Raw genomic sequence first — 26,672 nt, 5'->3', positions numbered from 1 at the left:
CTGGGAATCTAGTGTGGAAGAATGTTATAAGGTGATGTGTAGGCCTACTTCGGAAGAAATGTTCAGGATGAAGGCATGCAATAAGGGAAAACATCGATTGTGAAATTGAATTTTTGTAAAATTTGTGAAATAAGAAAAAGCAACCTTCATATGATGGACTATTGGTTTTAAGACGGATTAGAGGAAAGGAAATCAGCATCAATGAGGGAAACTTCAGCTATTCATGTTTGTAAATGGGAAATATAAAAATCAGTTGGAAGTGCCCGGAGCCATAATTATGTCCACGGAAAGGGGGAGGGAGGGTGGGATGGGAGGGGTAGAGAAATTGATGGGAAGGGTGAGGATGGGAGGGGGGAGCGGTAATAGGGAGCAGAGTGCCCAAATTATGGGTGGGGAGGCAAAATTGAAATAGTTTCCTTTTTATTTATGGTATGTCAAGGTATTTTAGGAATATTTTGGTTCGCTGAATGTACAGCTGGATTTGATTCTATTGATTATGATTATAATATAATGCTGATTTGTGTTGATTGTGATACTGTATTCGATTTCTCATGTATTTGAATTGAATATGGAATCAATACACGATTATGGGGAAAAGTCTCAAGATGTTCGAGAGTCCCATCATTACCTTGAACTTGGAAGTGGGCGTACAAATAAAAATTCAACCAAACTTAAACACCAACTTGAAATCAAATAGTCTACTTATTGGTAGGCACTGTGCAGAAGATTTGTACATAGCAGTGAGTAGCACGGGCAGGAAAATATCTCATCAGGGTTATTATTTGATTATTATATCTATATATTTATTCATAATTTCTATTTATTTATAATAAATGTGTTTTTGCTCTTTTGCACCAGGATCCCTATGAGAGTAGTTCGCTGATGGAATGTCAACCACGTAATAATGGTCATAGCTCAAGTTATTCCATGCACTCGTTGATTACTAGAACTCGGAGAGATGGGGCGCTGTCTCACTATAGTTATAGTATAAGTATTCATTATGTTTCTTCAGTACGTATATAGGCATATATATAATTATGTGCCTTGAATTTGTGTCCACGTGACCGTCCTCCAGAAGAGAAATCAAAGAATTCACTGAAGACTTTATATAGGCCCTATACCGTAAATCCCATTTCAATGCTGATAGTCTGTTTCATGTTGGCTCTGTGTCGTCTATATAAAACATACTGGGCAGTTGTATTTAATTTTACTTCGTAACTCGTGATGAAGCTGCCTCATAAGCAATAAATAAGTACCAAGTCGGCAAACGGGACCCCGGCTGTTAACAGTAAAATAGCAATTCGACGAGTGGGTTTCTCGGCAACGGTCCGTACCCGTGAACAAGCTGTAAACACGGGTAGGATGTTCAGTTTCACACAGATTACATTGAGATTAACTACACTGTAAAAAATGCGACATGCGACATGTTTATGAACTAAACACAGTGTTAAAAATCTAAACACTTTGTTTAACATTTAAACACCCGGTGTGTATAGCACGTGTAAAGTATTGAGAGTTAAAGTGTTTAGCTTGGAGTGTTTAGTTGGAGTGTTTATTCTGGTCACGCTATGTTAATCTCAATATGTCCATGTATATATGGAGAAGTGTTGGAAATGGTGTGTAAATTGCAATTTCTAGTTTCCTTTTATCACGAGAAAGTGGAAACTGTTACGACATCAAGAGGCACTATGAAATAATTCATGTTTTAGGCCTTTCATTGAAATGCCTAACCAATAAGGAAAAAGGATAACCTAAAAATATGTAATACAACTGTAATAAATTCATATTTTGGTTTTGCATGTACAGTCCTATATTTTAACTGCTAGAAACAAATGGGAGTTGCCTTTGTTAATGATTTCGTTCATGGTTTAGGGCATTACCCAAATGTTTGTTGGTTAGGCCTAAACACTTCTACTGTCAGGGTAAACAGACGCGTTTACATTTAGAACGCCTCGTAAACACGTTCTAAACACCGCACATGTTTAACATAAACACTGTGATACGAGTACTCTACCAGTCAGCAGCGGATGTGACGTGACGGCCGCGGCCACAACGAACGCAGTGGTGCCCTGTGCGTGCGCTTCTAGCGCACACTCGTGCTATGCATAATTATGACCATAATCAATGCACAATTGGCGGGAAAGGAGATGTGCGCGTAGGTACCTGCACGGATGGATCTGTCTGATTGGCTGGCTGGTGCTGCCCTAGCAGCGTGATGTGCGTAGGCCTATAGTACGTGCGCATTCGTTCTAGGCTTGGTATCGTCCACTACACTGTACTTACGACTCGATCGACTGCATGCACTGACTGTACTGTTGTACTGCATGCAAAAAAAGCTAAACGAACGGATCTAGCTAAGATGGCGTCGAAGCGATAAAGAAGTTCTAGCCTGGCCGGCCTGCATGAAACTTTGAAAGCGGTAAGTCTGCTAAGTCGGTGAATAACAAGATTTATTGCAAAATTGCCCTCGTTTAATGTAAAACTGTAGTAGGCGTAGAAATAGGCTACGCCCTGAAGATTTTGCTCGTTTGTTTTAGTTTTCTATTTCTAAATCTTACGTTTGAACGGGGAACGCTGTAACTGTAACGTGTTAGTGTTGTTAACGTTAATACAATAGGCCTACACTCTACAGATTACCGGTACCATAGTTATGGGTAAACTCGGCCTAGCGGGTAAACTCACTGTATTTACGAGGTTATGAAGTATCTTTCATGTGAATGACGATGGGAATAGTGACTAGATCTATATTTTGAGTGAAATTCAGTTTTATTCCCTGTAAATTCTTCATAACTCAACAGGTGGTGAAAATTGAATGTAAAGCCCATTAGGATGTCTTGGAAAGGGATGCCGATGGCACCAAAGTGGGTGACGTGATGTCCTGACGACTGTATAAATTCTGCAAGACATCATTACCTCTGCTGGCAGAGAACGAGGCATGGTGCAGTCAGCGGAGTATTACATCAACTGGGGATAGTACATCACTGTATACTACCCATGTGGAAAGTGGAAATCAAGTAAGTACTCAAAATTGCAGAGCCAAATCAATGAAAGGGCATGTAAATGAGTTTCTATAAAATGCAGATTTTAGATGCTTTAAGTTCTTCTGTTTGTTTGTTTGTTTGTTTGTTTGTTTGGTTTTTTTTTTTTTGGGGGGGGGGGGGGGATTACCTACTCCCGACTCCCGAATCTAATCCATTAGCTAAAATAAATATGGAAAATGATTTATTGCAAATATTGTTGAAAGTGTAAATTACGGATGTGAAAATCTTCACCCAAGAGACAAAGGATACAGTAATGGTCGTAACTCTGCTTGATAATGATGATGAATAAGAAAGAAGCAACAACAACAACAACAAAAAAGACTTGAATTATTTCCAGAAAATTCAGCAAAGTAAGTAAAAACTGACGCAAGACACCAAGGGCTAATGTGATGAAGGGACTCTGACATTCCTTTTAATTTGAACTTGCTTATGGATTCAGTCAACTTCTTTGCTATCTATTCATTTTCAGAATCTATGTTAGCAGCTAAGTCCATTGTATTGCAAAGCCAACTGATTTGTTTTCCTTGTGTAATCATTTCTTTTTACTAGCACCAGTACATCATGGAAGAATTGATCAGGGATCACGCCAAACCTGTCTGGATTAGAATGAAAGATGCATGCGCTTACTTCTATACAACCCGTCTAAAAGTGCAAACATCTGAGGATTACAAGGACATCGCAAGATATACTGATATACAGTATATCTATAGGCCTACATGCCATATGAAGGAAATGAACCATGGATAATAATTTTGAATGTTAATAATCTTTTTCCCGCTAGCCATGTGATGTCTCACATCGTCATGATGCACTACAGACCAATTAGGAGGCATCCCACCTGTTAGAGCAACCTTTCTATTTTTTTTCTTCACTGACAGTGTGCATCTAAACCTGTATACTAGAATAAAGTAAATCATATGGGGATGATAGGGTTTTGTATGCGATGGGGCTTCAGTTCTCCGTGTGTGTGTATGCGTGTGTGTATTACATAATGACGAACCTCTAAAAAAAATGAAGGTAGGGGGCCTATATAATTCGAAGAGGAATTCAATGCTTATTTGATGAAAATTGGTTTTGAAATGGCAGAGATATCCAAAACAAAGCGAGTCTATTGTCCTCTGTGCTTACGATAATGGTCACCTGCATTCTTATTGCTCATAGATATGTGCAATTGTCTTTTTTTTAACAGCTGGTACGTAAAATTGTAATTTTATCTAATACTAGTATGTAAAGACACTTGCTCGAAATCGTTTCGCACTCTTAAGAAAAACAGTTTAATTCACTTCATTTTATTCATCAACCAATGTACTAATTGTAATTCCCTGTTAAGATATTTCTCAAGAACATTGTTCGAGTGGCTTTCTGTTATATTCTTGTGCAAAAAGGAATATAGAAATCAAAACAAATCAAATCAAAATATCAGCCATATCATTTTTTCCCCTCAGGTGCTTCCAATACAATCAGCAGATATTGGACGCAAATAAGAGGCCAGTAGTTGCATTTGTTTGGAATTCTTTGCAATCTTCTTGTAGACCTGATAGGAAATGCAGTATTCGGTAGTTAATATTTTCTTTCTGGGATATTCTTGAAATCGGTCACATGGAGAGAGGTATTAGAAATGTAGTAAAACATGTGTGGAGAACAGGGAGGGGTCTTGCAACTGACTGACAAATTGACAAGGGAGGAGTCTTGCTGATCACATCGCGTGTTCATGGCAGCCTTGCATACCCTCCCGCCTCCAGTTGCAATGCATTATTTTTTTTTTCATATCCTCTTGTCTTTACCAAAAATTCTGCTGTGTCGAGATTGAAAGTAGCCCTCCATACCATGATTATGTGGAGTATGATGAGACTGATTAGACTCTAATAGACTATGCATGTATACTCATTGAGTTTGACTTCTTTCTTCAAGGTTCTAGCAAGGTAGAAGTTTTTTCTCACTCACCCCTTGAAATCCACTAACATTCTAATATTTCTCTCAAAATAGCAAAAGTGAAAAATCCATACAGTACTGTTAGCCTACATATACTTTCAGTGATCGTCGCAGTGAAAAGAACAATATCATGTATGTATTTAAGTTCCATTATTGGTACTGATCAGGGAGTGCAGATGTTCACCACAGGCTAAATACAGAGAAAACATTTTTTTTTTTCCTTTGGTCTCTTTATGATGGAGTGCATCATCTACACTCCCTGACCAGTACCAATACGACCATAGTGTTGTGCATGGTATAACTTGCCGTGAGCCTAATCTGGTTCGGGTACACCCCAAAGTACTTCGCCAATAATTGATGCAATCTTCAAGGTCGGCATGGATTTGTTCACAGACTGCAGTTATGTTCCTGGAGGTGTTACATACATGTCAAGCTTCCGAAGCGTTGAGTTGCAAGTCACAATCAACAAGTTTATTAGTTTGTTTTACAATACTAAGAATTAGTTCTGAATACAGAGGAAAGACGGCAATTCTTGAAAGTAGGCCAAGAATTACATGTGGCTGAAAAGTAATTGTTTAATGCAATATTTTTTTTCTCCAAAATGAGTTGTGTGCCATTTCCTGCATATACAGACTTTGCTGTGTGTATAGGAAAGAATTTCATTTACGTCTTCGTGTACACCCAGTGACTCCCAGGTATCTTGCATTTAACTCAGTATTGTGTCGTATAGCAAAATATGGCAATATTTAAAGGGGAAATGCAGTCCAAATACAAGTTAGTCTGATAAGAAAGAGTAATATATTAAGAGTTCATAGGTAAAATTTTGATTGAAATCGGATGTAAAATAAGGAAGTTATGACATTTTGAAGTTTCGCTAATTTTTGAGGAAACAGTTCTTGAATGGTTGATATGAATATGCAAATGGCAACGTGGGCATGTCATTCTCTCACAACTTACTTAATTTCAAGTTTTTCGTTCAAACGCAATTATTCCCGAGGCTCAAGTCCTAATATATCTAACTGATCACTTTTCTGAAGGTATTCAACCAGCAATACCATAATGTTTCACATTTCATTAACATAAACATTGAATTTCATCATTTTTTTTTGTACACGATCAATGGAAAATTGTGAGGTTATGGCATGGTCAACTCACTCATTTGCATATTCCACTTTTAACTGCTTTGCTGAAATTAGCAAAACTTCAAAATTTTATAACTTCCTTATTTTTCATCCGATTTCATTCAAATTTTTACTGTTTAACTTGTAAGATTTTACTCTTTTTTATCAGACTGTCTTATTTATTGGACTCGATTCCCCCTTTAAAGGATTTTAACTTATTATTCATCAGATATTGCCCAAGCTTTGATCGATGTTTTGATAACTTGCATTCAGAGAATTGCCTTTGACTCTTGTAGCCAAAATGTTTGTGAAAGCTAACCCAGGTCTTCCCTGGTATTATGCGATGTAAGTGTGCTGATGATTTGGTACATACTGGGTAAATTCTATATAATGTTATGCGTTTATCTCATTCCATGCAAAAAAAAAAAGTGGAAACAATCCACTTTACATTAATAAATACATGGGAATTAACATGCATGATCATTTAAACACGTAGAAATTAGCATGTATGAATGTATGTGTTAACATGTCTCATATAAGCACGTGGAAATTACCATGTATGATGTGTAAACATGTCTCATATAAACACTCAGCATGTATAAGGTGTAAACATGTCTCATAAACACTGAGAAATTGCGATGTTTAATATGTAAACATGTCACATGTTTAGTGTATGCAATTTTGTGATCGATCTAAAAATCAGACATGTGTTCTGAGAATAAACACTTCAATGGCAAATAAACATGTCGCAGTGTTTTTAATCTGTCACAGCGAATAAACATGTCGCAGTGTTTACATCGTAAACAGTGCGTCATGTTTATTTTTTGGTTCAGTGTTTAGATCTTAAACACTGTGGGTGATTATGTGACTGTGTGGTGTTTAGTATTTAAACACTGTGAGTGATTATGGTGTAAACGTTTGGTGTTTAGGCTATAAACAGAGCAGGTGTTTAATTTTTAAACATCACAACCGTTTAAAACATAAACATGTGTGTGTGATAAACACCTAGGGTGTGCTGAAAATAAACACAGCATGTGTTTAGTTCCTAAACATGTTTAATATATAAACGCGTCGCAGTGTTTTTAAACTGTCACAGAAAAGTGTTTAGTTAGGTGTTTAGAAACTAAACAAATTTTTTACAGTGTATATTAATTAATTGTTTTTTTCATTTAGTATAGGGCTACTCCAACCCTGAAGGTGCCACGTGTGTTCACGAAACGTATGATCGTTAATTTAGCTGACGACTGGTGATGCCATTCTACTATGGATCTGCAAATCTTCAATACATCAAAAGAATATCAATTCCAAAAGGAGAAATTACGTTTATATATAATACAGTAAGGTAAATTGCTTCATATCACATTTTGTGCGATGAAGACTCCATATCGATAATGGTGGCAGGTGTCACTATAGATACGCAGTTGATGTCGCATTTATACATGAATAATAATAGCTGCAGTCTTCTGGAAGGGTAATAGGCTCTTCAGTGTTGACACTTTGCTACCAGTGAGCCATTATTATTATTGCCCTAACATTTCCGTGCGTGGCACCCATAATACTCCTTGGTCGAGAGGGACATCGTGGGTAAAACATCTTGTCCATGGACGTTAAGCTGATGGGCTGGACTCGAGCTCGGGTCCTCCAATTGGGAGTCGGAAGGTTATCCATTATGCCACAGCGCTCCCTATAAGGAATAATTGGACATAATAGAAATAATGATATTGATGATAATGATAATGATTAACAATGATTATATAGCGCATAACACGAACGCCCTATACATGCACTCAAGAAAAGGAAAGACTGTTAATGGATATACAACATTGTAGGCCCTAATTAGGGCTATGCTGTTTCATCTATTGATTATTATGTCTCAGGTATCACCTTAACTGACATGCATATACTATCGGCATAATGATTAGGACTAGTAGCTCGAAACAGTGTTAAACTTTAAAATGCGTTTATTTTTAGTCACATTTACTTTTCTCGCCGTTTGACTTTTCGCATTAGAAGTTTAATATAGCACAGAGTGTTTTCTACGCGGAACTGAATTCTTTTTAGCGGCTATGAGCAGCACACCCAAGTCAATTTGATCATGAACTGGATTACCCCTTTGAAATGACAAGTGCATGACTTTGTTTCCAACCCTCCCCCCCCCCCCCCCCCCCTTTCCCGGTTTTATGACATTCGCTCCTGCGACAATTTCTCCCGTAGAATATCTGCACTCTGTAATCCAAACATAAATTCTGCCCACAAACGTAACCCTAACCCTAATCCTAATCCTCTTAATTAAACCTGAAAATTTAAACCTGATGCCGTTAAGACAAAATGAGACCGGAGCAACTGTGCATCGCAATATATTGTCGTGTCACTCCTCTCCCATTCCTGGTCATTCAACTTATTTCAAACCTTTTGCCTTTGTCAATAATGACGTAGTATGTATGGAGAACGCTTTGATATGGAGGCCGCCCTATATACATACGCATCTAAGTTTCATCGTGTATGTCTGCAAACATCTCCATACTTCCTTAGTTTCTGTCTCAAGCGAATTGTTGAACCAAAGGAGTTGGATCCTTTGTTCCGAACCCCATTAGATCATTCAGGAACAGCCACTGGATGGCAGCAATTCACGCCGCGGTGAATACATGGAATTCTCCGCCTCGTTAATCAGACATGTCCGAGGTTGGACCAGGAGGCCACTTTCAGATTCTTGTTGGACGATCGCTGAAAGGATTAGCTTCTCTGTTTTAGTCTAGACCAGGGGCGGCGCAGCCGTGGGGGCCGTGGGGACTCGGGCCCCCACACTTTTTGTGCACCATACAAAGGAATACATAAGGTGTCATCACTTTGGGCCCCCACACTTTTTCTTTTCTTTTTTTTTTTTTTGCTTGTCAGCTGAAGAAACCCGGAGGGGAGAGATGAGCTGAGGACCTTTTTTTTTTTTTTTTTTTTTTTTTGCTTGTTAGCTCATGAAACCCGGAAGTGGGCCCCCACACTTTTGAAAACAGTGCGCCGGCCCTGTAGACTAAGTGTTTATAATTGTTGATTTAGCTAAGATTGAAAGAATATTACCGAGAGCCTCACACCTAACATTAATTAGACGTCTTTCCTTTCTTTCATGGAGTTAATTGTTCCTCAGATAGCAAATCAATACCTCGATCGAAACTGGAGGACCTTTATAGAGACAGAGATTAGAATAGATATACGGACGACACAAATAAAGACCCTTTGGGAGGGTGACGTAAGCGGTTTGGTGACAATTATTGTTAAGCGAAAGGGTGAGAGTTTGTTTTGTTTTGTTTTGTTTTGTTTTGTTTTGTTTTTTGGCAAAATCCACATGTCTATGAGGGTAAAAGTTGACGTCTTCCCAAGATATTTCTGCTGCAGTCGTTCAAGCAGAGCCTCGTTCTGAAGCAAACAAACAAAAACAAATAAATAAACAAACAAACGATGCAGAGTAATAATCTTTTCAGAAAAATGAGCCTTTTGTGTGCTCTGAGTGTTGATTAAGATAGAAAACCCCATTTCGTGGCATGTATAGGTCCTACACACTTGATAAAATCCCTTAGCACAAAAAGGAATGAATAATGTCTTACTACGAAGTACAAACTATCAAGACCGACATTGTAGTGCATTCACAAAATTTACAATATGAATCTGTATCGTCATGTTTACGGGGATACACTCTTCAAACACTGCTTCTTTAACATTCTTCCTGGTTTCTAATATTATTTTGGTACGAAGAGTTTAACTGCAACAACATATATATGTATACATTTTTTTTTTCAATCAGTACCAGAGATATCTGAGATAAAAGTTGCTACAAAAAATATCCCCAAAGAAAATGATTAATCAAAGTGATGATTTTCAAATACTTCTTGTTATGCAACGAGTACAGTATCATTCACAAAATATTTTTCCTCTTTTTATTATGAAATTCTATTTTGCATTCAACTTCGTCCAGTACTGAAAATGTTTTGCTGAGCTTAAAAATTTCGTTCATAATATGTATGATTGTAAACTTGTATGTTGTAATGTATATAATATTCATTCATTTTCTGTAAAAGGGCTGTTTTAAATTTTCGTTTTTGCTGGAGAATCTGATGGTAAAAATATTTAATGGATGTATGGATGAATGAATGAATCAATGAATGAATCAATTAATCAATTAATGAATCAATCAATGAGCAAAACAACATTATCTCAACAAAATATATGATAGTATGGCTATTGGGGGTGTCTCTTATTATAAAACTCTACCTGGGATATTAGTAATACAGGAATTTCATCCAATACATGTAACGTTAGACAGCGTATCTTGGAATTAAAAAAAAAAAAAGTGATTCGAATAGACAGAAACGGGGGGAAATAGTACTATAAAATATCGGAAGTCTTGGAATCACTTTTTATTTTATTTTTATTATTATTATTATTATAATTCTTTTTTTTTTTTTTTTTTGACAAATCAAGGCTGGCTTTGGAACCGCTTACAATGAAAGCCCGACATGAATTATTTTCTTGTGATATTATTATCATGAAGTACCAAAAGTGTTGTAATATATGGGTTTAATTAATGTGTATTGGAAAATGTGTGCAGGGTCCGTCGAGTATGACGCTATACTGTACATTTTGAATGTATTCAGTGACAGTTTAGCATCTTTCAATGTCCTGTTCATTGTTATTATCCACTGCTCTCTCCACACGGCATTCCATTTTTTTTTTTTTTGGGGTAATATTGTCTCTTATGATACATAAAACTGAGATCTAAACTGATGTTGATTATTAGCTGGTTTAACCGCAGTTGTCTGCGATTACTATGGCGTTGTTGGTCTATCTTATACGTAAGCCATAGATCAATACCATTCATGAGTGGTTTTTTTTTTTTTTTTTTTTTTTTTTTACTCGTGTGTTTTCAAGCACGCCGGGAGCTCCGCCTTGCTTGATGTCTATCAGGTTTAGTTATGTTCTGAGCAATATGTGTGCTTTTGTTGTTTTGTTTATGTTTTGTTGTTTATGTTTACTTGTTTATGTTGTCGCTTGTCATGCTATCTCTCGTGTTCACAATCAGCTGTTAATCTATTTCCAATCCATGGTTGGGTCCCGCTCGGCTTATGTAAAGTTTGCTATTCTCCAATTAGGAGCTTACGCTCCATATCTAATACTTAATTTTGGTTGTTAATGATGGCGCAGATAGATAGTTTTGCTTTTCATTCTCTAGGGAATGAAGATTTGATTAACCTTTTTGGAATCAATCAAAAGGATCAACAAAGTGAAAATAACCCATTTAGATATGAATACCGTGCAGCAGATACCATTAATTCTATCTTCGATAATTTGAATGTGAATGAGGAAAATATATTACATCAAGGTTCTGATTATCTAACGATTAATCAATTTCAGTCTTTAGAGATATCGAATGATAGTTTTTCATTGATGCATCTAAATGTCCGAAGTTTAAATAGCAACTTCGAACATTTACAATCTTTACTAGAAAATCCTACCCAGAATTCATTTTCTGTTATTGGGCTCACTGAGACGTGGCTTACTAAATATTCCCCTAATTCTTTTGCATTTCCTGGTTATGATTTTATTACGAATAATAGAACTAACAAGGTAGGAGGAGGGGTTGCATTATATATTAAACAACATTTTGATTATTTTGTACACACCGAACTTAACTCCATGAATGAAATTTTAGAATCTTTGGTTGTTGAAATAAATATCCCAAAGTCTAGGAATATTTTGATTACATTGATATATAGACCTCCAAACTCCAGCAGTGCATTATTTCTAGAAGCCTTACAGGATCTCATCCATAACCCAATTTTTGTTAATAAAAAATGCTTTGTTATGGGCGATTTCAATATAGATATATTGAAATGCCACACAGTAAATGCCTCTCAGAATTTACTTGATAGTATGTTTTCAGCTTCTTTTTTACCACTTATTACTAAACCCACCCGAGTGACAGATAATACAGCTTCACTTATTGATAATATATTTTGTAATATTACGCCTACTCCTAAATCGAATATCATTTTAGCAGATATATCGGACCACTTTCCAATTTTCACATCCATCCCAGTCACCACGAAACCAATCAGTCCCACTAGAGAAGTATTTAGAAAAGTCACACCGGATAACTTACAGAATTTGAAGAATAGTCTGAATGAAGAAACTTGGAGAGAAGTATATAGCACTCATGATACGGATTTATCATTTGATGTTTTTATGAATATTTTGAATTCTCATTTAGAGAAATATGTTCCTTTGGTAGAAGTTAAACGTGATTACAAAAAGTATCCTAGATCACCATGGATAACAAAATCTCTTCTACGATCTATAAACCGGAAAAACAATTTGTATTATGCAGACAAAATTAAACGTACTGAACAATCTCATCGTAAATATATTATGTATAAAAACACTCTTACAAGAATATTGCGTTATGAAAAAAAGAAGTATTACGCGGATCAGATATCCTTTTGTAAGCATGACATGAGTAAAACTTGGAAAATAATAAACAGTGCTATAAATAAAGAAAATGATAAGTTTTGTGTTACAAGAGTTGTTTCTGGTGACAAGGAAATAACAGACCCTGTGATGATTGCAGATGCATTTAACCTTTACTTTTCGCAGATTGGACATGATCTTGCTAATAAAACTCCTGCTTGTCAAAAAAATTTCTATGAATTTCTTAAATTACCCAACTCAAATTCATTCTTTTTTGATCCGATTATTAGTTATGAAGTAAAAGATATCATTATGAGTTTGGAAAGTAAAAGAAGCTCGGGACCTGATTGTATTGATAACGTTATTTTGAAAAATATAGCTGAGAATATTGTTGAACCTTTAACTTACATTTTTAATTTGTCATTAAGCAGTGGTGTTGTTCCGCTACGAATGAAAATTGCTAAAGTAATCCCAATTTATAAGAAAGGTAATAAGGAAGATATTAGTAATTATAGACCAATTTCATTGTTGTCATCGTTTTCAAAACTGTTAGAAAAAGTTGTTTATTCTAGACTCCTTAAATTTCTTGATTTTTATGATATCATTTCTGATTCACAATTTGGTTTCCGCAAAGGACATAGCACTTCTCAAGCAATTCTCTCCTTTATTGAAAAAGTAGCCAAAGCAGTAGATAGGGCTCATCACACAGTGGGTGTCTTCCTGGACCTCTCCAAGGCCTTCGATACCATTGATCATAAAATATTACTTCATAAATTATGTCACTATGGTATACGTGGCAAGGCCTTGGAGTGGTTCAGGAGTTACCTCTCTGATCGTAAACAGTATGTTTTTCTATCTGGTCAAAACTCCTGCAACCAATCTGTCACCTGTGGTGTACCTCAGGGTAGTTTACTGGGACCTCTTTTATTCATTTTGTATATAAATGATATAATAAATGCTTCTAACATTTTATCTTTTGTACTTTTTGCTGATGACTCTAATGTTTTTCTTTCTCATTCAGATCCTCATATTTTGGTGGATTTGTTAAATTCTGAATTAAAGAGATTGTTATGTTGGATAAGGTCAAATAAGTTGTCTATAAATCTTCTTAAAACTAAATGTATATTATTTAGTAATACTTTAAATAATCTTCCTAATAATATAAAAATAGATGATATAGTTATAGATGAAGTTGCATCAATGAAATTTTTAGGTTTGGTTATTGACAATAAACTTTCATGGAAGTCACATATTGATAGTATTTGTCACACAATATCTCGAAATATTGGTGTTATTAATAGAGTTAAATATTATTTTTCTATTCCCACCCTTTTAATGTTATATTCAGCTTTGATTTTACCTTATTTGAATTATGGCATCATAGCTTGGGGGAACACACATCCATCATATCTCGACAGACTGTCCCGTCTCCAGAAAAAAGCTCTTCGAATAATTTGTCATGTTTCTTGGAGAGCCCACACCGATGTTTTATTTTCTGAAAACAAAATTTTAAAGATAACTGATATTTATTATTATTGTCTTGGCCAATTTATGTATAAACTTTCTAATAATTTGTTGCCGTCTGTCTTCACAAGCATGTTTGCGAGAAACCGCTCGTTCCATAAATATCCAACTCGTCACTCAGATGAATTCCATCTGCCTTTAACTAGAACAATGTTTACACATTCTATATTTACATTTGCTGGACCTAAATATTGGAACAACCTTTCTAACAGTTTGAGGACATCTCTAAGTTTAAGTTCCTTTAAGAGTAATCTGAAGAAAAATATTTTGAACAGTTATAAGAATTGTTGATTCTTTATTGGTTGCAAAGAAGTGTAAAATCCAACCTTATATTCTATTGGAATTACAGCTAAGCGGCTCCATCCATCCACTACCTCTCGTGTCCTTCTATTCTTTTTTTTTGTCTCTTATCTTCACACCACGCATTAAGCTGCTTTCTCCCCCCCCCCCCCCCCTCTCTCTCATACACACACACACACACACACACACTCACACACACACACACACACACACACACACACACACATACTATTTTGTTTCTCTCCTCTCTTTTCCGGCATGACAGCGACTTAGTGTAGTGTAGGGATTTGTTCAGGGTTTTTGTTTCGGATAAGTTAGGTTATAGGTCTTTTTGTCTTAGTTTCTTTGTTTCATCCATTTTCAATGCTTATCAGTCTATCGATCATATAATTTCTTGTATTACGTGTGGGGGGAATGCAGCCTACAAGCTCAGCTTTTTAGCATTCCTCCCCATTTCCAACATTTTCCTATACCTACAAGTTTTCTGTAAATTTATCCTTTACTTTGTATGATGAAATTTATGCACTGTATTCAATTTTTGTAATATATTTATATGTTTTTGTTGGAAATGAAAAATAAATGAATGAATGAATGAATGAATGAATGAAAACTGGTGTGTTGTGTTGCGCCCTCTCTCGTGCTACCTAGATTTGACATTCCATTGGCGAACCGCTTACGACTTTGTTGACGGTTGCCTGGTAAACACTATTTTCCAGAATCGGTGCGTTCATGTTATTTTTCACGTTTCTTCCTTGTGAATGTAAATTAGCTGAAGTCGAATTTATTTGAATATTGTCTTATTCATTGTGTGTCTTGAAAATACTGCCCTGTGGCATAGACTGCATTGTAATAGCCGATACTGTTGGTCCTCTGGCGTAAATGACAAGGGCATACCCATACGTGGAAATTTGTGTTAGTAGACCAGAGGATTTTTTTTTTTACTTGTTACTTGTTAAATTACTTGTTGCAGTAATCCCATTCGCTGCTCCAAGGAAGCTATACCGGGATGTAAATCGTGTCATGTACCACTATTACTAGTATAATCGTGATGATGGGGCGCTCGTTGGACACAGACAGTGATACTGTTTCGCGTTTGGGCTGGTCGCAGTTAGATGATGTTCTACCACCCCATGTATCATTACCAGTGACTACTTCGTTCTAGAGACTACACTAATCACTAGGTAGCTCATGTCTATGACTATGTCATGCTACTTTTCGTTTGAAACATGCTAAAGTGGGATTTAGTCCTACTTTAACGGGAATAGATACTGACCGACTACGCCAACGGCCTGATGCGCCTGATGCCCGCGGATTTTCCAGGAGTTCAGGTACACAGGTGTATTACAAACGTTACACATCTGTGGGAAATCTCAGTCTAGTCATCAAGCATTAAGTCAAGGTCATGGGGGTCAATAGTCACCAGACAGGTTTGAATGTGTCAGTCATGTGACCACGCAGTCAGGTTAAAGTCACAGTCTGGGTCTGGTTAAGGTCGTAAAGTACAGTAGAGAGGAGGGGAAGTCAAGGGTGACTGCCCAAAAAACCCAATCCCACTGCACTGCTTCCATACATGTAAACAGAAAGACCAAAACTTTGCGTGACGGTACGACTCGACACGACTAACGTTAGATATCTAAATTACATCTAGTCTAGACCCTAGCTGGTGGCCTGTAGAAAGTTTTATTAGTAGGGCCTAGTTGGGCCTAACGTTAGATTCTAGATCTGATATAGCTAGGGAACTAGATCACTAGTTTTGCCCGATTATGTAGTGTTAAAAGCGCTGTTTGTCACAACCAGGTGACAAAAATTCTAGAAATAATAATAATCAGGCAGAGTCAGAATAGAGGACGTAGCTATTTAGATGAGGGGCAAAATGATTGCAATGATTTCTTCTTGATGACTGTAATACCTCATCACTGTGGAGCTTTGCATTGTATATATATAATATCCCCATCAAACTTGAGAATTACTGTTCAGTGTTTGGTGATTTTGTTTATTGTAATGTACATCCATGTTTATCACCTGTTCCACTTCCAAGTAAAATGTACAAACTACCATGATTGTATCTAGAATTGACACCAGTTCAGAATGACCAATGACTTGAGAACCATTACATAACAGTGCTGCTTATTAGTGGGTTTTCTGCAGATGACTTGTCTGTTTTCTTGATTCAAAATTTATCTATTGACACGTACTGTAAAGTTCAAGATTAACACTGTATTTCCAATGCCCTTGGATGGCTGGTGCTGTTTTTTTTTTTTTTTTTTTTTTTTTTTTTTTTTTTTTTTTTTTTTTTTTTGGGGGGGTGTTTTTTTTTAACTGTCTTTTCTAACGTGGAGGGTTAGCACAATGTGTTGAGGATGATGTATGTGTATTGTGTGCCTGATGTATACTAGTAATGGCAAGGGCTGATGTACAAATTGTACTAGTATAATTAATATAATGTAAGGGGTTGCTGTGATAATGGGGATGAATAGGGCCAAGACTTAGTGAAGCAAGATAAATACAGAAGAAGAGAATATCAATGTTAATTGAGTTGCACTTGGGAAGAGGGATAAGTTGAATGGGCAACTTGCACCAACCAATCAAAACCCCTGCTTCACTGAATGGATTGCAGAACGTGGTTTGACTGAAAGTGGATTTGCTGATAAGGTCTATTGTAAGATGGCTTTGGAGCTTAATTGCTTTGATTCATTTAGCTGGAGGTAGGGCTGGGGTGGGGAAGGTGTGCCAAGTTTCAATAGAAACAGAGGAATCAATTGTTCTACTGTGCCCTACTGACTGCACTGCATTGACTTCTGAATTTCTGTGACCTTATCAACGTCATCCCCTTCTTGATGCCTTCTTGTAAACCTAGATTATGAGGAGGTCAGCTTCCCTTTGGATTCGGCTTCCCTCGTGGGTACAAGATGTAGAATAAGTAATCAATACTCGAGCCTCACTCCTTTGTTTTTAATGTTACTGTTCCCATCACTCTCAGTTTCAACCATGGGATGGATACAAAATAAGCTCCCACCTTTGGTATAGAGGTAAAGGGTACAGACAACTGCTGTGTCTTGCATTTACGTAGGTTTCTATTTCTGCTGTGGGTCTATGGTGCACAAAATTTTTCAGGATATCCTGTGTTATAGTGGAAGGAAATAATATAGGGTTTTCTAAATGTTATGAATATCTTAATTCTTCTTACTAGGCATATAATCTGTCTTTTGGAAGATGACTGTGATATGTTGCCATGTCTACTTTGATTTCTTAAAGGAAGAAAATTCCTGTTCATGTGCAATGTGAAATGAGTATTAATAGTTTAGAATGGCTTGTTAAAGAGTATTTAAAAACTTTTATATGATATCGTTCTGTACGTTTCTCCGTTTGAAGTGGATACAAGTATTCCAGCAACCACCAAGGGAAAACACAGATAATGAATTCGCTCTGCTTTGAAAGTGTTGCCTACTATAGTTCAAAATCCTTATATAGATCTTTGCATTGGAGTTCAAAATCCTTATATAGATCTTTGCATTGGAATGTTCTATTTCTCATTTTAGCCAACAGCCATTGTGCAAGTCTGATTCTGGTAGCTGCTCCATTCAGTCACCATGGCACAACGATCAGCTGACCTCAGGGCCAGGTAGGTCACTGCATATCACACAGATGCCTCTGGCAAAATGTTTGCACCTCAAAAGTGGCCCAGGTGGCCAGCTTGTTCCTGTTTCATACCCTAACCATCTGGCCCTCTCGTGATGATGTTTCCAGATGAGCGACAAAAAGCTGAGTGTCACTTTAAAATTAGTTGATAAATTAGCATAACCCTTGTTCAACAAGAAAATGTGAATGTTTTGATATTGGATTTGGGCACTATTGTTGCCTGGAAATGCAAAATGAAATGTAAATGTGAGATAGGGTTAGCACAAAGCTAGCCGCAGTCAGGGTGAAACTTGTTGTGAACATTTTGTGAGTGACTTCAGTCAGGCATAATCAAATGACATGATGACGAGTAGGAACAGACTCTAACATAAATAATTACTGATATGTTCAGATCACTTGTATTTGTAGTTCATGAGTTGTGCTGATGGACGAAGAAGCAGCAATGTTTGGATGTCTGTGGGAAACATCCAAACAGGGCTGCAATGCCTTTCAAAATCCTGTGTTGTCTCATCAAACCACAGGGAGGGCCAGTCCAAATTTGTACAGCAGCGAATAAACAATGTGGAGAAACACTTTGCCGAGCTCTGCCAGGATTTCTCGGCCTACACCAGGAAAATTGCCCGGGTCCGCGACAGGGGAGACCTGCTGTCCAAGTCTATTCTTACATATGCTGAGGCAGAAGCGCCCTCTACCAAGACGGGACTTACAGCCTTTGCAGAGCACATCTCATCCATTCAGGACTACAGACAAGCACAGGTACGTGTGCAGTGACATTAAAAGATTTGGTTCAAGATTGCCAACAGCACTGCCAAGCAAAAGCTGTAAGCATGTTTGTATGAAGAGCCTAGAGTGATCATAATGCATCATGCATGTTTTAGAGTTTATCAAACGGAGCAACAATGTCACTGATCCATTGGTTTATTAGCTCCTCTCTCGGTACCAAAGCGAGTAGTTATGAGCAACTAATCAAACATTAAAAATAGTATTGTTTACATGCACCAGCCAATCATCTGATTTGTCAGCTTACCAAATCTGGATTAATTTTCATTCCTCTGGTTATTGAATAGTATTTTGAACACTAAGTGTTTATGAATGATATTCAGTATCTTTCAAAAAACAGTCAAAGATCTTGCATAAAGTACAGTCAGCCTCACATAACCCAAATTTTCATCAAATCTGACTTTTCTACAAGTTCTTGCCGCAATCTAAGCAAATATTTATATGCACACATAAGTTTTGATGCTTTGTGTGTTCATGCATTTTTTTTTGTGTCTTTCCCAGAAGAGTCTACATAACGAAGTTGACTGTATAATTTTAAATCCCCCAAGGATTTTACTGGTTAAACAGACATATTGTGTTGGTATTTACAAAACCATAACATTTAACCAGACTCCTACAAATGGAAGACATTCTCTGCCAATCTTACTCAATAATTGGATGTGGGTGTTCGTGTTCCAAACATGGTCCCTTTGCTCATTCCAATGCAGGTCAGCCGACTGGAGTTCAAGGTGGTCCAGCCCCTAACGCTGTATGGCACAGCATGCAAACATGCCAAGGTAAGATAAACTGGGCCATGTCTGACGCTTGGTTTGAGTTGGGATGATCAATGCCTGCCATCAATACAGAGAACCTATCATAGATGCCATTACAAACAAGCCTACAATGAAAGCCATACTATACATCATGAAGACACTCCAAAGTCATGACTTAAAAAAAATGGATATTGGTGATTATTTGTACACAAACTAAATGGAGATCTGCTCAACACATACATCACACAGAGTTGACAATTTCTCTTATTTTCTAAACTTTTCAGTTCAAAGCTTTTTTTGTGTGTCTGATTTTTTCCCCCAGTCTTTTAATTTCTCTGATTTAATTTTTCTTTACATATTTTACACCAGCAGAAGCATATCATGTATCAATAATACAATCTAAAGTTTTGAATACCTTTGCTTGTAACTTCTCAGTACTGTCTAGCTAGAGTTCACTGTTACCAGATGGTAATCATATATCAATCATGAGCCAATGGTTGTTGGGTTATATGATACAAGGCCCTGACCATCTTAGTACCAAAATGAGTCATATGCCATTGAACATTGTATTATAATTTGCTCCTCTTCTACCAGTTATGGACTCAAAATAGTTTTGAAAATGTGTGCACTTATTCTGAAATCAGTGGTAAAAAAGTGCCACATAGATCTGTCCAAATTGGGTATTGCTAAGATATTCTTAAAGATCAAGCCTTTCACTCTCAAACTAATATTGACATGATATTACTTGTGAATTGAAAAGCACATGTCAAAATGCAAGTTCAAATTCTGAAATCTTAGTGATCATTGATAATGTTCAATTTGATTTCATTCTTCACAGTAAAAGAAAGTAGTGTTAGAGTGGAATTGATGAATCACATTTTTAGCAAAATGTTATAGTGTTGTCCTTGATTTGCTCCAGAATTTAATGAGAAATATAAAGTTTAGAATATTAGAGCCATGTCAGCTAGCATTGTGGTGTGTAATGTCTTGACACCTGTAGATTTATGTGATTTTATGAGTGTGCTGTGATCAACAATGTCTGATTGATTCGTTAAGTCAAGTGTACAACAGTACCAAACGCATTGAACAATTTTTTCCTGTTGGCTTGAAATGGGATTATTTCTATTCTACCCCAGGATGATTTAAAGAGCAGCTTTGCAGCTCGAGAAAAGGAAATTAATCAGCAGAAAAAGCTGGACAAGGTGAAACAGAAGGCTCCAGCAGACCGACAGCAAATAGTAAGTCCTTAGAACTGCATTAAGAAATGGTTACCTGGTACTCCTTTTTGTCAAGTTTGTGTTTAGATAAGATATTTCTTGTTGTTAAAGCTATTTTAGGTACAGGTGCATAGATTATTGCTAAGTTTTGCAACAGCCAATTTTCTTTTGATGTATGATTATGTATGTATGTCACCTTACTTGTCTGAGTAGATTTCTTCGATGTTTCTTCTCTCATTTGATTTCTGTTTTCTATAATTTTGCAAGTACTTATTTACATGTAGTGTACATTAGAAAAATACTCTCAGTAGATGTACCAATTTGTCCTGAGCTCTGTGCTGTAACGACACTGCAAACACTGACTGTCGTCTTTTGGTTCTATCGAGTATGATGTGTATGATGATGTAGCACCACTTATTGGAAACTGTGGAAAGCAGAGACTGAGTGCACACAGAATGCACGTAGCACACCCTTTTGAGATTTTGTTGATGCTGCATTTTCTTTTTATTGTGTGTGTTTCTACAGTGCAGAGGTAACGGTCAGGTATGAAGATGATTTCTTTGCCCCACTCATTTATCTGTCGTATGTCAGCAAGTGAAGCACAAATAATCGTCCATGAAGGAATGTAAACAACAGAATGAAATGTGTTAGTGTATTTGCAATACTTGGGAGTGTTTCACCCCTGAAATATCATCTGCATGAGTCGCATGCTGGATGCGTGTGTCACTAAATACATTAGGTGTATGATGATGAAAAAGCAGAGACTCAAGTTCCCATTTCAACAAACATGGTGTTTTGTTTCTGATGGAATCATTCCCCTTGGAGGTTTTAGTCCTCTACTACAAGCCGCTCCCTTCAAACAACAGCAGCAGCAGCAACAACAACAACAACAAGAACAACAACAACAACAATAACAACAACAGCAGCAACAACAACATCAACAAACAACAACAACAAACAAACAAACAAACAATTTTAAAAAAAAGCTCCCAACACAAGAATAAGAAAAGAAGAAGCTTGTAATACTTGGAACACTGGAATGAAAATGACAGCACCAATATGTTATACCAATAACATATATTCATATTAAATTCATTGTTGTACATTTGCTCATTGATATATGATGCTGATAATACAAACATACCGTACTATAAACAATACTTACTGTCTCATATTGTCTCATATATTCACTGATTACAAGCAAGTGCATGCTAATGAGATGAGCTGCTATTTGCAATGCCTTCGGGCTGTCTCAAACAAAAGTGGCCACATAGTGATTTATATGAAGACATCATTACTTAGGTTCATCAGAATGTTCAGTACATGGACACGAGCTGAGAGTGTGGAAAACTTAAGAATCTGAGATGGACTTGTGATGTAGGGAAGTGGAGGATATTGTAAGCATGCAAGTTAAAAGGAAAGAAAATCTGTTTTGTTTTGTTTTTTTGTCAAACTTCCATTCACAATTAGAGAGACAGATTGGCGTAAAATGAACTATCTATCACATAATTATATCCTGATGCCAAGTGTCACATAGGAGAAGTGATTTTGAGGAAAATGATATGTAAGATGCATGGAAATATCACTGGCATGCAGCTGTTTGTGTGAGATCATATGCTGCTGTGATTCATTTCTACCATGTCTAGTTATCAGTGCTGATCTGTGCTTTAATATGGAAATATTAAAACCATGTTTTGTGAATACTGTCCACACAGGCTGCCTTTCAGACCAGTCTGTATATAAAGTAATACATTACCTAATGATAATGGCAAGCCAACTCATAATAGAAAGACACTGCCATTGGAAATGCAATATCAACTGAAAGGCTTGACTCCTGCAGAATAATTGCGGAATATATGTTTTAGGGAGATGTGATGAATTGAGACGAATGTTTATACTAGGGGTACTATACAAATGCAAGAGAAGTTCAAAATCAGTATCATTTTGCCAGCTACAAGCACTTTGCTGGGTATGAAAAGTTACATCATGTAAATCCCATCTTACATCTCTGTCATTTCATACAACATGCTTTACTGACATATTGTGTGCTTTGCTTAAATCAGCTAATGTATATGTGGAAGATTTCATAGTGTTTGTTTGTTGTTGTTTTTTATTTTGCAAGTCAAATAATATATACTAGGTACATGAAATGAATAACTTGCAAAGGTATTACCTCCTGTATCACAAATAAACAGTACATCAACACCAAATTTGGAAATCACTACCTTTTCTCTGTAAAAGGGAAAATCTAACTTTTCACAGTTATGAATTCAACCGGTGTATATGCAAAGGTAAGAACCATTATTTATGAAGACTATTTCTGGATCTCAAACTGGGGGGCAATAAAACAAAACAAAGAGAAGCTAGATTGTAATTTAATGGTGACTTCTGAGGGGAAGTGCAATGAGCAATATATTGTAATGCTACCAGAAGACACTTCATTTTCCGGAAAGGGCATGTAAGGAAATGTAATAAACCTTTAAGATTTCATCACTAAACCTAGATGCACTGCATTTACTATTTATTAATGTCTTTAAAACTCATTCCTAACACACTCTGCCATCTGGATATTGTAAGTTTGTCTGCTACTTTGAGAGTACTACTGCTATCCATGCAAACAATGACACCTGTTTCACATTATTTGCAAAAATGTTTTGTCATGGCCTTCAGTCCCAAGCAGAGTCCAAACTTCAGAAGGCCACGGTAGATGCATCCAGGAGCAACAAGGCCCTGGAGGATCAGATGGATGCCTTTGAGAGGAAGAGACTCCAGGATATCAAGGTCTGTTGGTTTCAAGCAGGTCTTTGTTGGTTGCCGTGGTTACTATGGTTTTGAAGATGGTGCCAGTGTCAGGGTAAACTGCCAACAAATTCATGTAACCCAATGCTCCAGAAGGAGTTCTGTGTGTCCCATTGAGGTGTAGCCGAGTTGTATGTGTATCGAGAAATCATTAGAGACTTGTTCTAAAAAGCTGCTTGTGCAGTCTATATTGATCCATATAAACGTAGATTCTAGTAAATCAGCTGTATGCTGACAAAACCACCAAATCATGGTGAAAAACTCGTATTCTATGAAAGCTTGCAGGTAAAGTATTTTGTTTCTTTCTTTTCTTTATTTTGCGATATAATTTACACGTCTTGCCTAATTCAGGACACATACATGCTCATGGCTGTGGAAGTTCTGCATGTGATATTTCATTCAGGCACAAAGTAATTACTATGAAAACAATAGAACATTGTTAATGATGCACTAAGAAAGAAGAAATTACATGCAATATGCAAAGTACGGGGTGCTAGGTGATTTTTTTTTCTATTTTGTGTTCTTTTGCTCATGAAGATGTAAACTTGCAGCATTGATAAAGAATCAACATTTATAATGTATTTTGCTTATGGCAAAAAACAGAGTACACCATTTGTAGCTCTGTGATTATGATTATCTGTCTTTGCCCTAATTTTCAGAGCATACTGTCGGAGTTTGTCAAGATAGAGATGCTGTTCCATGCCAAGTGTCTGGAAACCTACACAGAGGCCTACCAGTCACTGCAGTCCATCAGTGATGAGGATGATTTGGAGGTAGGAAACAGACAGGACTGTGGGTAGTGACATCACCTCTTTGATCTGTGCACACTACACAGAACACTCTGGAAGAATGCAAACTTTGTAAAATATGTAGTCTGATTGATATTGGAGTTTAAACTATCTTTTATCTCTTTTGCTTATTTGCATCAAAGCGAGGTGTGTGCTTGTTTGATTTTCCTAAACTATTCCATATTTCTATCCCCTCCTGTACTCTCAGTTTCTTTCTCACTGTTTTCTTGCATAATTATGCTCCATCTGTTTCTATACTATATACAGTGTATTCTTTTCAAGTCACTATCACTATCGCTATTCATGTATGATATGTTGATGCTGCTATCTCTATCTCTTTTCTGTTATTCTGGAGCTTTGTTGTTGTTGTTGTTGTTGTTGTTGTTGTTGTTGTTGTTGTTGTTGTTGAAAGGGGGCTTGTTGCGATGACATCAGTTGTAAATGATGCCCGCACCCATTTCACACAACTACATGAGGGATTATGAATCTCTTGAAGCATGATGGTATGTAAAATCTTTCTAGCGTAGCTGCCTCTCATTCCCTCTTCAGGTGATGTGCCATCTATCATGTCACCTGCTGCGAATATTCCAGGATGTCTTTTGCCTGCTCTGATTATCTTAGGGTGTTTCTTACACATTGTATAGCTATCTCTCTTCATACTGATACTTTCAACGAACAGTTGGCAAGAGTCCTACATTGTGTGTTTTTATAAGTTTTAATAAGTTTATTTTGTCTAATATGTAAGTGAAGTAAGGAAAATCAATTTTCATGTTATTGAAACAACTGCAAAGGAATATGTCATAGATGACTATGGCCAAGCTCTGCCCATTAGATATGTGAAAGAATACTCTTTAGTCAATGTGTTCTTTTATCTACTCATGTCCAACAGGAATTCAGGAATTCCCTGCGCCCATTTAGTGCTGCTGACAGCACATCTCGACAGAGCCTCCTCCGACACGACTCCAAGGCCTCTCTCAACTCAACTGGTGCCAGCTCTTACCCCTCCACCAACAGTCGGCGGAAGCAGGGCAAGCAGCAGCTCCAGTACTCGGAGGAAGATGAGGATGATGAGGAGGACGAGGACGAGGATGACGATGAGGATGACGACGAAAGCGAAGACTATGTTGTGGAAGATTATTGAGTTGGGACATGGATCTCTGAGGTCCTTTTTGCTGCACTTCATGAGCTGGAAGATTACCTCTTTATAGATCCACATGAAGGCTGTTGTGATGTAATAACAAAGTCTTGAGGAACATCTTCTGACAGAGATAACCGTTTGCAAGGTGGTCAGGACATTTTTCAGAAGCCATGCAAAGATTTGTGTAGGATGTTGAAAGACTTAAGACTGTGACCAAAACTCAGAAACAAAGACAACTTCTTCACTCAAGAGGGGGACAGTTGATATTGCTGGTTCCAGATGAATCTGGACTGATTGATCATGAAAGATGTTATTGTGAGTGTCTTTTTTTTTCTTTGCAGGAGATAGGACGGAAAAACAAAACACAGCTTGCTGTGCAACAGCTGTTGTTCCCCAGTGTCAACTGCATACTTTTGTGTGAGATCTGCTGTATGACCTTGATTTGTTGACGTGTAAGTAATGAATGCCATGGGAAAGTGGAAATGTTTGATATCAGGGAAATTGTAGCATGGATGCATAGTCAGTGTTTACCAGTGTATTCTAAAGTCATCTGTTGTTCAGCTAGTCTTGGTTTCCTTACCCAGTGAATTTAGAAACTGTGGAGATAAGTGTGTACACATGATCACAGGATACTGTGCAACCAGCATACACATTCATGCTTGATCTATACATTTAGAGTCAAATCAGACCGATATTTACTTTTCAAGCAGGCTGCAGATGTAGCATGGGTTAATGTACACCAAATTGCAGGTTGGGTCGTTTGCAGTAGAATGTAAGTACAAAATCTATGAAATGTTTCAAAATTGCAGATGGAGAAGGATAGTGATGTTCAATTTTCCCAGATGGCTGAATGGAAAACAGAATGGATTTTAAAAGCTATGAAAGAAATGTAGGCTATAGACCATTTTGTGCTTGTCATTGTAAATGACAGTAGAGAAATGATATAGGCTCATTCACACACATGAAACTATACCCGTTTTTGGATCGCAATGCAAATTGATAAGTGATATATTCACTGCCATTTTCGCAATAGCAAATGAAAATTCACTTGGCATCAAGCGAAGCACTTTTAATCTCTGAAAAGTGCAGTGAGTCAGATCATGGGATTGAAATAAAACACCCCCCCCCCCCAAACTTAACTTTTATTTATGTGCTGTTCACATACACTGCACAAGATGGACAGATTGT

General features: G+C 37.0%; 1 protein-coding gene across 1 annotated transcript; it reads left to right on the top strand.

The window, feature by feature from the left end:
- Window positions 1-15,054: 15,054 nt before the first annotated feature.
- Window positions 15,055-25,598, top strand: LOC139744928 (CBY1-interacting BAR domain-containing protein 1-like). The gene is made up of 8 exons (XM_071655342.1): window positions 15,055-15,092; window positions 17,911-17,993; window positions 18,532-18,766; window positions 19,498-19,566; window positions 20,679-20,780; window positions 23,430-23,540; window positions 24,218-24,331; window positions 25,236-25,598. Exons 2-8 carry the CDS (start codon window positions 17,962-17,964, stop codon window positions 25,485-25,487), a joined length of 915 nt encoding a protein of 304 aa, XP_071511443.1. The 5' UTR covers window positions 15,055-15,092; window positions 17,911-17,961; the 3' UTR covers window positions 25,488-25,598.
- Window positions 25,599-26,672: the final 1,074 nt, after the last annotated feature.

The sequence above is a fragment of the Diadema antillarum genome, unplaced genomic scaffold (assembly GCF_040938485.1).
Source record: "Diadema antillarum isolate AM-2024a unplaced genomic scaffold, OU_Dant_1.0 seq00001221_RagTag, whole genome shotgun sequence".
NCBI lineage: Eukaryota > Metazoa > Echinodermata > Echinoidea > Diadematoida > Diadematidae > Diadema > Diadema antillarum.
The sequence above is the reverse complement of the archived record's forward strand: the minus strand, read 5'-3'. Positions and strand labels throughout refer to the sequence as shown.